Source organism: Alexandromys fortis, unplaced genomic scaffold (assembly GCF_014885135.2).
Source record: "Alexandromys fortis isolate MF-2015 unplaced genomic scaffold, M_Fortis_MF-2015_v1.1 scaffold_381, whole genome shotgun sequence".
In the NCBI taxonomy this organism is placed as follows: domain Eukaryota; kingdom Metazoa; phylum Chordata; class Mammalia; order Rodentia; family Cricetidae; genus Alexandromys; species Alexandromys fortis.
This window is the reverse complement of record NW_026068276.1, coordinates 259,462-270,987: the sequence shown is the minus strand read 5'-3', so window position 1 is coordinate 270,987 and position 11,526 is coordinate 259,462. Positions and strand designations below refer to the sequence as shown.

Below are 11,526 nucleotides of genomic sequence, written 5' to 3'. Positions count from 1 at the left end.
ACCTTTAATACCATATGGAAATCTAAATTGAATTATAAAACATTTTAAATTAAGCTCCATTTCTATGATTTGTACTTCTTACTGAGTTTCTACTTTGAGGCCATGAACTCAGGCTCACAAATGTTGCAGAATGATCTCTGAATGAGTTCACAGTTTTGCAATGCAACTTTTGAGTGTAGGTCAAAGTATCTGTTTTTTTTTTCCTATCAATAGCTGCTTTCATAACAAACTGTGTGGTGTTCATGACTTTTTGCCTGCACTAAAAATCTTATGTAACAGTATTTGCTATAAGTTTCACAGGTGGTCAAGGCTGGATTCCTTACAGCACCACAAGAAGCTCTTTACCATGTCAGACTATAATTGGTTTGAAGGAATACCGTTCCGTGCCATCAGGTTTAAAAAAGAAATGATTGAAGAGATTCTTAATAACTTTGTGATGAGAGATGAAGACACAGTCATAGTGACTTACCCCAAATCAGGTAAGGAGCCTTAGCGAGAATGGTCATGACTGTCTGAGGAAGATTAGGACTTTGATCCTCATTCATTTGGGTCATGAGCAGAATGCCATATAAATCTTGTGGGTGGCACAGAGAACTGTGAGAACATTTCTACTCAGAATAATACCTCTAGCCTGACCTGTGTCTTCAGAGGATCACCTAAGGCACTAGTTCAAGGACAGTAGTTCCTAAGGAAGACTCTGGAATTGGTCTGTCTTTGTAGGGAAGGAGAGGGGAAATGGAAAGCAATGAGATGAAAGAGAAGAATTAGCATCAAGAGATAATAGCATGGATGTAAGGATATGTGAAACAGAGTACAGTGTTGGGCAAAATTAGCAGAGACCTTTTGCAGATAGTAGAAAGAGGCTGGAAATTCAAAGGGCTAAAAAGTGGCAACATTGGGGTTTGGAGGAGGGATTTTTGCCAGATTATGGAAGCACTGAACATTGGGTAAATATTCAACTGCTGACATTGAAAGAGCAATAACAAGGAAAATCCAAGGGCAGTGGGAAAGCAGGAAAAGGATTCAGAGAGGAGCCCAGAAAAGTGAAGCTTAGAAACATCCATTGAAAAATGAGCAGATACATATAAATACAAGTGTGTGTGGTAAATAAAAACAAAGAGATTTATTCACCTTAAAAAGTAGTGCTAAGGCACACACTGTAGCATGGATGCATCTCAGTGGGATTGTATTAAATGAAAGGAGCCAATCTCAAAGGGCAGTTGATATGACTCCACCTCTGGGAAATATCTGGGATACTCTACTTCACTGCACCAGAATATAGAATGATGACAGCCAAAGACTGGATGGGGATGTTCAGTAGTCAGGGGGTGTTTATAGAGTATACTGCCAGTTTTGGAAGATGATGCAGTGGAAATGTGCTGGATGAATATGTTTTGTAATTACACCATATGGACATTGTGAATACCACAGGTCTGTGTACCTGGAAAGAGCTACACTGTAAATTGCATGCTTGTATCTTCTACTAGAGGCTTGCTCATAATTACAGTTGAAATGGCCATCACTTTTCCTTCTTCTTCAGGAACTCACTGGCTGATTGAGATTGTCTGCTTGATTCAGACCAAAGGAAATCCCAAGTGGATCCAATCTGTGCCCATCTGGGAACGCTCACCCTGGATGGAAACTCAATTAGGATATCCAATAATAATCAATAAGGAAGGACCACGCCTCATCACCTCCCACCTTCCCTTCCATCTTTTTCCCAAGTCTGTCTTCAGTTCCAAGGCCAAGGTCAGTGCCCAGTGGTTGATAAGTCTTTGACCAAATGCCCTTTGAACTTAAGCTCCACTGAAAGACACTGTAGTTCTTGCTGAAATGCATTCTGACTGTGTACATTGTAGGAAGGAAGCTGTGATTATCATGCACTAGGTGATGCTGATGTGTCCTCTCACCAGACTACATCAGAGTACCAGGATGTTGACCACCACACAGTGATTCTGGGCAGATTTGGGATAGAAAGTGAAATATCATACTGGAGCCTTCTGGAACTACATATATAAGTCAGGCAGAATTCAAACATTAGTGTACAGTGGATAGTATTCTTTTGCTGTCACCAAATTCAACTAGCTAATATTAATTCTACAAAAGTCCCACATCCTGTGGGTGAATTATCCAAGGCAGAATTGTTCACAGGGGAAACAGGCTGACCAAGCATCAATACTCTAGTCATGGAGATTGTTCAACAGTCATGTGTCATTTGTACCCACTTTATTTTGTTGTTTGGCTATCTATTGATATCTGTAGTCACAGTAATCTCCCATGTCACTGACAGAGGATCTCCCCAAGGGATCAGAGATATCTAATCATGGATACTTTTCACTAAGAAAGTTTTCAAAAAGTGCCTTCACTGGTAGTCTAAAAATATCTAAAAACTTAGAAAAATAATCTGTCTTAAAAAGGCACAATGAAGTTGTGATTACTCACCTATATGTATGCGTCTTAACTAGATTTGGCAAACTCTTGGCCAATTATTTTCATGTTTTTCCATTTTAGATTCTCTATATCATAAGAAATCCCAGAGATGTTCTTGTGTCTAGCTATTTTTTCTGGAGTAAGACAAATCTTATTAAGAATCCAGAGTCACTGGAAACTTACTTTGAATGGTTCCTCAAAGGAAATGGTGAGTGTCCTGTGAAATATAGAAATTTGGGGATATTTGGAAACTTTTTACAAACAAGATGAGAGATAGCTTAGGCTGACCTTAAACTCTCTATATATCCAGCAATGACCTTGGAACTTGGCTCCTCCTGAGTCAACCTCCTGAGTTCTAGTACTAATAACACCTACTACCATGCTCTATGTATTTGGTGCTATGTCTCAAACCTATGTGTTATCTAACTTGGCAATATCCCGAGCCCTTCAGTACCTTGTGTTGTCATCACATGGCTCCATTTTATTCATTGACATTCAATTAGTATATGAGTCAAAAGCTTATCATCATTTCAAACCTGATTGTCAAATCTTCATTATCTCATGAACCACCAAAGAACAGGGCACAACCAGAGTTTCTCCCATGACACATCATTATGGCACTATCTGCAGTTTCTAGTCTTTTCATTACAATACAGGTATTAACATTTGTGGTGGCTCGAATGAGAGATGGCCACACATAGACGCTGGCATTTTAATACTTTTTTACCAGTAGGTGACACTGTTTCTGAAGGTTTGTGAGGCACAGCTTTGCTAGAGGAAATAAATCATAGAGGGTGAGCTTTGAGAAGTTAAATCCTTAAGCCGCTTCCAGTTTCCTCCCTCTGTTTCCTACTTGGGTTTGAGGTGATTAACTCTTAGCTTCTTGTTTCTACAGTTCTGGCTGACATCTCCAGCCTTTTGCTTTTTCCTCTCATCATTTATTCTTATCCTCCTATAATCATGCGCCAAAAGTAAGCTCTCTTTTAAGTTGTCTGTGTTCACAGCATTTAATCACAGCAATAGAAAAATAACAAATGGAGTTTTCATCCTACCATATTCCTCACTTGTGAAATTTTTTAGTCTTTTTCTCATTGCCTTCCCAATATTTTAGCCTGACAATCCACCATTTTGCAAAGATGCATTTTTCCAAATATTGTAAATATTATTTTCTTTTTTGACACAAATTATTTTCATAAAAAAAGATTATTTATGCTTTGATTTTATTTAGCTTTTATTGGTCTTTATAAACTATCTATAGTAAAGGGGTTGTTTTATTATGACATTTCTGTACATGTGTGGAAGTATTTTGATCATATTCCCACTAACCTCTCTTGTCCTGTTTCCAGCCTTGCTGATCCCCTTTTTCTTAACTAGCTCTCCTTTTTTATTTTTCAACTTTTTATTTATTTATTTTTACATTTTGAGTAATCTATCTCTGCAATATCATGTATGTGTGTATGTATGTATGTATTAATATGTGCATAGCACACATGAATATGAAGGTCAGATGACAACTACTTTTGGGAGTAACTTTTCTCTCTCCAACATATCACTTCTGGGTATTAAACTCAGGTAGTTAGGCTTAGCAGCACTTGGCCTTTAACCACTGAGCCATCTTGTTGACACCAAGTTCTTATCTTAGAAGACATGTGAATAGACAGGTTGGAATATTGACATATGTTCCCATCACCTTGATTCATTAATAGAAACCTTAGGGTCAATTGTGATTTATCTTACCAAAAGTTCACTCACTTTTCCCTCTCATGGAAATTATTTTTTATTCATTTTACATAGCAACCACAGTTCTTCCTCCTTTCCTTCCTCCCACTTCCCCTTTCCCCCAACCAACCCCTATACACTCCTCTAAAAGGGTATGGCCTCCCATAGGGAGTCAACAAAGCCTGGTACATTAAGATGAGGCAAGACCAAGCCCCTCCCTCCCTCATCAAGGCTGAGCAAGGCATCCCACTACAGGGAATGGGCTCCAAAAGTCAGTTCATGCCCCAGGAATAGATCCTGGTCCCATTGCCAGGGGTCCATCCAACAGACCAAGCTATACAGCTGTCAACCTCATGCATGGGGCCTAGTTCAGTCTCATATAGGCTCCCCAGCTATCAGTCTAGAATCCATAAATTCCAATGAGTTCTGTTAAGTTGTCTCTGTGGATGTTCCCAGCCTGATCTTGACCTCACACCCAGCTCATATAATTTCTCCTTCCTCTCTTCGACTTGACTCCTGGAGCTCTGCCTGGTGCTTGACTGTGGATCTCTACATCTGCTTCCATCAGTTACTGGGTGAAGGTTCTTTGGTTAAAGTTAGGGTATTTACCAACCTGATTACAGGAGAAGGCCAGTTCAGGCACACTCTATGCTTTTGCTAGGAGTCTTTGTTGGAGTTATCCTTATGGTTTTCTTGGATTTTCCCTAGCACCAGGTTTCACTGTAATTGCATAATGGCTTCCTCTATCAAGATACCTCTTTCATTGATCTCCGACTCTGTTCCTCCCTCAACTCGATCATTCCATTCCTTCATGTACTCATCCCCCAAACCCCTCCCCTCTACAATACTCCACCTCAGATTTAACCCAAGATATCCCATGTATTTTACCTTCCCAAGACAATCCATGTGTCCCTCTTAGGATCCTGCTTGCTACCTACCTTCTCTAGAGTTGTAGATTGTAGTATGATTATCCTTTGCTTTACATCTAGTATCCACTTAGGAGTAAGCACATGCTGTTTTTGTCTTTCTTCGTCTGGGTTATTTTTTTTCTAGTTCCATTCATTTGCCTGCAAATTTCATGATCTCATTGTTTTTGTTTGCAGCTGAGTAATAATACTTCATTAAGTAAATGTACCATATTTTCTTTATCCATTCTTCTCTTGGGGAGCATCTAGATTGTTTCCAGGCTCTGGCTATTATGAATAAAATTGGTATTAATATAGTTAAGGAGGTGTCCTTGTGGTATGATTGAACATCATTTGGGAATTTGCCCAAAAGCGGTAGTACTGGGTCTTGAGGTAGATTGATTCCCAATTTTCTGTATAAATCACCATACTGATTTCCAAAGCAGCTGTACAAGTTTGCACTCTCATCAGCAGTGGAGGAGTGTTGACATTACTCCACATCCTCTCCAACATAAACTATCCTCAGTGTTTTTTATCTTAACCATTCTAACAAGTGTAGGACAGTATCTTCAAGTAGTTTTGATTTCATTTCCTTGATAACTAAGGAGGTTGAGCAATCCCTTAAACACCTTTTGACCATTTGAGATTCTTCTGTTCAGAATTCTATGTTTAGATCTGTACCCCCATTTTTAATTGGATTATTTGGTATTCTGATGTCTAGTTTCTTGGGTTCTTTATGCATTTTGGATATAAGCCCTCTGTCAGATGAGGATTTGGTGAAGATCTTTTTCCCATTCTGTGGGCATCGTTTTGAGTTGTTTACTATGTCCTTTGACTTACAGGAGCTTTTCATTTTCAGGAGGTCCCATTTACTGATTGTTTCTCTCATTGTCTGTGCTGCTGGGGTTATATTTAGGAAGTGGTCTTCTGTGCCAATGCATTCAAGGCTACTTCACATTTACTCTTCTATCAGCTTCACTGTGATGGGATATATGGTGAGGTCTTTGATGGACTTGGACTTGAGTTTTCTGCATAGCAATAGATATATGGATCTATTTGCAGTCTTCCACATGTTGACATCTAGTTTTGCCAGCAACATTTGTTGAAGATACTATTATTTTCCATTGTACACTTTTGGATTCTTGGTCAAAAATCAGGTTTCATAGGTGTGTGGATTAATGTCAGGATCTTCAACTCAATTCCATTGGTCTACCTGTCTGCTTTTATGCTAATACCAAGCTGTTTTTATTACTATAACTCAATAATAGAGCTTGAAGTCAGATATGGTGATACCTTTATAAGTTCCTTTATTGTGCAGGATTGTTTTAAGTACCTTGGGTATTTTTGTTCCATATGAAGTTGAGTAGTTTTTTCTTAGGTCTGTGAAGAGTTGTGCTGGAATTTTGATGGGGATTTTATTGAATTGGTAGGTTGTTTTTGGTAGGATCTCCGTTTTTAATATGTATATACAATCTATCCAAGAAAAAAAAAGAGATCTTTCCATTTTCTGTTATCTTCATCAATTTCTTTCTTCAAAGTCTTAAAGCTATTGTCATTCGGGTCTTGCATTTGTATTATTAGAGTTATCCCAAGATATTTTATGTTATTTATAGCTAATATAAAGGGTGATGTATCTCTAATTTCTTTCTCAGTCCATTTATCATTTGTCTATGGGGGGACTACTGATATTTTAGTTAATCTTGTATTCTGACACATTACTGAAGGTGTTTATAAGATTTAGGAAATCCCTGATAGAATTTGTGGGATCACGTATCTATCTATACTTTCATATCATTTGCAAATACCAAAAGTTTGGCTTCTTTCATTTCAATTTGTATACCCTTGATCTCCTTTCTTGCCTTTTTACTCTAGCTGGAACCTCAAGTATTATATTGAAAAGATATTGAAAGAGTAGACAACCTTGTCTTATCCCTGATTTAGTGGAATCATTTTGAGTTTTTCTCTGTTTAATTTGATATTGTCTCTCAGACTTCTGTGTATTGCCTTTATTATGTTTAGGTATATTCCTTATATCCCTGATGTCTCCAGAAACTTTATCATGAGTGGGTTTTAAATTTTGTCAAAGACTTTTTCCAACCTCTAATGAGATTATCATGTGTTTTTTATTTTCTTTCAGTTTGTTTATATGGTGGAATACGTTGATAGATTTTCATATGTTGAACCATTTCTGCTTTGCTGGGATGAAACCTACTTGATCATGGTGGATGATTTTTTTTTATGTATTCTTGATTTCAGTTTGCCCGTGTTTTCTTAAGTATTTTTTCATCAATGTTCATGAGGGAGATTGGTGTGTAGTCCACTTTCTTTGTTGCATCTTTGTGTGGTTTGGGTAACAGAAAAACTGTAGCCATGTAAAAGAAGCTTGGCAATGTTCCTTCTGTTATTATTGTGTGGAACCATTTGAAGAGCATTGATATTAGCTCTTCTTTAAAATTCTTGTAGAATTCTACACTGAAACCATCTGACACTGGACCTCTTTTGAATTTGGAGATTTTAACGACTGCTTCAATTTCCTTGGGGATTATAGGTCTATTTAAATTGTTCATCTGCTCTTGATTTCATTTAGGTATGTAGTACCTATCTTGAACATTGCTCACTTCTTGTAAATTTTCAGATTTTTGGAGTATAGGTTTTTGAAGTATAACCTAATGAATCTCTAAATTTCCTTGCTGTCTATTGGCATTTCTGATTTTGTTAATTTGAATATTCTGTATGCCTTTTGATTAGTTTGGATAAGAGTTTGTCTATCTTGCTGATTATAGTGGCATTTCTTTTTTATTTTAATAAATAAGGCTTGACTGAAAGTCAGAAAAGTAAAACAGTCACATTGGCCAACCTTAAAGGCCATGAATCAATGACATACACCTTTAATCCCAGTAGCCACACTAGTTTGCCACAGAAACCAGGCAGTAGCTGTGCACGCCCTTATTCCCAGAACTAGAGAGTATTATAAAATGGGAGGAAACAGCTCTCAGTCTCTGTCTCATTCTGAAGTTGCCTGGAGGCAGGATCACCATTTTCAAACTGAGGTTGAGGTAGGAGCCAGGTGCTGGCTGCTTTGGTTTTCTGGTCTTCGGGTTGAACCCCAATATCTGTCTATGAGTTTTTATTAATCATGCTTCAGTTGATTTTTCAAGGAACCAACTGTTTGTTTCATTGATTCTTTGCATTTTTCTCTTTATTTCTATTTTTATTGATTTCAGCCTTGAGTTTCATTTACTGCCCTCTGTTTCTTCTGGGTGAGTTTGCTTCTTTTTGTTCTCAAAATTTCAGGTGTGATGTTAAGTCACTAGTGTGAGATTTCTCCTAATTCTTTATGTAGGTATTTAGTACTAAGAACTTTCTTCTTAACAATGATTTTAAAGTGTCCCATAAGTTTGTGTATGTAGTATATTTATTTCCAATGAACTCTAGAAAGTCTTATTTTCTTTATTTCTTCCTTGGCTCACTGGTGATTCTGTTGAGTGTTATTCCATTTCCATGACTTTGTAGGCTTTCTGTAGTTTGTGTTTTTGAATTATAACTTTAAACAATAGTGATCTGATAAGATAAAGGGTTTTTTTTTCCAATTTTTTGTATCTGTTGAGATTTGCTTTGTGACCAAGTATGTGGTCACTTTTTGAGAAGAAAACATGAGGTGCTGAGAAGAAGGTATAATCTTTTGTGTTTGGATAGAATGTTTTATAGATGTCTGTTAAGTCCATTTGAGTCATTATATCTGTTAGTTTCCTTATTTCTCTGTTAATTTTCTGTCTGGCAGACCTGTCCATTGATGAGAATGGGGTGCTAAAGTCTCCTACTATTAGTGTTTGGGGTTTGATCTGTGATTTAAACTTTAGTAATGTTTCCTTTAAATATGTGGGTACCCTTGTATTGGGGACATATATGTTCAGAATAGAGACTTTATCTTGATGTATTTTTACTCTGAAGAATATGAAATATCCTTCTCTATTTCATTTGATTAATTTTATTTTGAAGTCTATTTTGTTAGATACTAGGATAGCTTCACCAGTTTGGTTCATAGGTCCATTTGATTGGAAATTCTTTTGCCAACCATTTTCTCTAAGATAATGTCTGTCTTTGAAGTTGAATGTGTTTCTTGTATGCATTAAGAAGGTCAGCTCCTTGGTCTGGAGAGATGGCTCAGTGGTTAAGAGCACTGCCTGTTCTTCTAAAGGTCCCGAGTTCAATTCCCAGCAACCACATGGTGGTTCACAACCATCTGTAATGAGATCTGGTGCCCTCTTCTGGTGTGCATGCATACAAGAAGGTCAGCTCCTGTTTTCATTCTGTTAACTTGTGTCCTTTTATAGGTGAATTGAGTCCGTTGATATTAAGGGATGTTTATGACCAGTGATCATTAATTCCTGTTATTTTTTGGTGGTAGTGTTTGTGTTATTGTTGTTTGGGATTTGATGATGTGGGATTATCTATTTCCTGTGTTTTTGTTAGTGCAGCTAACTTCCTTGGATTGGAGTTTTCTTCTAGTATTTTCTGTAGGAGTGGATCTTTGGCTAGGTATTGCTTAAATCTGGTTTTGTCATAGAATATCTTGTTTTCTCTATCTATGGTGATTGAAAGTTTTGCTGGGTATATTAGTCTGGACTGTCATACATGGTCTGTTGGTGTCTGCAAAATGTCTGTTCAGGACCTTCTGGCTTTCAGAGTCTCCATTGAAAAGTTGGCTGTTATTCTGATGTGTCTGCCTATATATTTACTTAGTCTTTTTTCTTTTCAGTTCTTAATATTCTTCCTTACTCTGTATGTTTAGTGTTTTGGTTATTATACAGTGATAGGGACTATTTTCGGTTCAGTCTATTTGGTTTTCTGTAAGTTCTAATATTCATAGGCATATTCTTCTTTAGGTTGGAAAAGTTCTCTTCTATGTTTTGTTGAATTTGCTTTCTGTGCCTTTGATTTGCTGTTCTTTTCCTTCTTCTATCCCCATTATTCTTAGATTTGGTCTTTTCTTGATGTCCCAGATTTCTTGTATGCTTTGTGTTATGATTTTGTTGGATTTAATGCTTTCTTTGACTAAAGAATCTATTTCCTCTATCATATTTTCAATGCCAGAGATTTCTTCTTCCATCTCTTGCATTCTGTTGATTATGCTTACATTTGTGGTTCCTGTTCATTTACCCAGATTTTCCATTTCCAGAATTCCCTTGGTTTGTGTTATATTTATTGCCTCTATTCCAATTTTCAAGTCTTAATTGTCTCCTTCAACTCTTTGCCTATTTTTTCTTGACTTTCTTAACTGTCCTTAAGGGATTTATTGATTTTTTTTTCAATTTTTGTCTGTTCTTTTTTTCTAGATTGCTTTAAGGAAAATTTTCATTTCCTCTATCATCTTCATAAAGTTATTTTAAAGTCATTTTCTTCTACTTTATCTGCATTGGTATGTTCAGGTCTTGCTGTGCTAGAATCACTTGGTTTTGGTGGTGCCATATTGATCTTTATATTTTTGGATATATTCTTGTACTGTCATCTACCCATCTCTTCTTTCAACTGTTGCAGGCAGTGCCTGTGGCTCTGGGGGCCACTATTCCTCTGATTGATGCAGATAGTGTTTATGCCTCTAGGAGCCACTGATGCTGCAGTAGATGGTTGGGTCTGTAGAGCATGGTGGGACTTGTATATTACAGGGAGAGTGGAGTGGCCTGTCCACAGGAGTCTAGCCTGCTGAATGTCTAGTGGGGCTGTGATGCATGGGATGAATGTGCCCCAGTGTCTGGGCCTAGAAACATAACTGTCTGCCTGAGATATCAGTTGCTCATCTCTTTGTCTAATTGGTTCAGGTGGTGTCTGTGTCTCTGGGGCTGCTGATGCCATTGTGGATGGTTAGATTTCTGAGGCAGAGTCAGACATGTAGAGTACAATGTTCAATAGAGGTGTGGGGGTGGAACAGCCTGCCCACAGGAGTCTTGCCTGATGATGAACTAGTGGGTACTGGGATGGGTGGTGGTCCTTTTTACTTTTATGTTCCTTGTTTTCATGTGTGTGTTTGTGACCCAGTGAGGTTCACTGAGTGCAGCGGTTGGATTAATAAGCACCAAAGATACTAAGTATTTGAACAAGTTTAATAACAAAACCAGACTCACGAAACCAAGGTTCCAGCAGAGTAGCCGGCGGAAACAGCGAGGAAGGGAAGCGGAAGTGCAGCCTCTCTGTGCCTAATTTATCAGTAAACATACGCCCGAGGGCAGCCCGCCCACAAGGGGAGGGCTTATCCCTACATCTCCCTCTTTTTGTCTAAATAAGACAGAACTAACCTAAATACAACTATAAACAATAATAATAACAAACAATATTGAGAACGAAAGTTTTGCCAGACATTCTATCTCAAGGAGTCTAAATAATGTAGAGAGTAATTACAATTATATAATCTTCAACTCCGTCAAAGATCCGAGAAGGGAATAAATATTACTTAACAAATGAGAGATATCCAAAA

The 11,526-nt window shown here is 37.6% G+C and overlaps 1 protein-coding gene across 2 annotated transcripts in view; it reads left to right on the top strand.

The window, feature by feature from the left end:
- Nucleotides 1-204: 204 nt before the first annotated feature.
- The window catches only part of LOC126494652 (probable alcohol sulfotransferase), a 71,457-nt gene continuing 60,135 nt past the window's right edge, over nt 205-11,526 (top strand). Inside the window, exons 1-3 of one of the 2 annotated variants that reach the window (XM_050132097.1) lie at nt 205-479; nt 1,541-1,749; nt 2,512-2,638. In XM_050132097.1, the coding sequence (XP_049988054.1) occupies nt 347-479; nt 1,541-1,749; nt 2,512-2,638 (469 nt within the window). In that variant the 5' untranslated portion in view covers nt 205-346. The remainder of the gene's footprint in view (nt 480-1,540; nt 1,750-2,511; nt 2,639-11,526) is intronic. The other variant, XM_050132096.1, reaches the window with a different exon arrangement.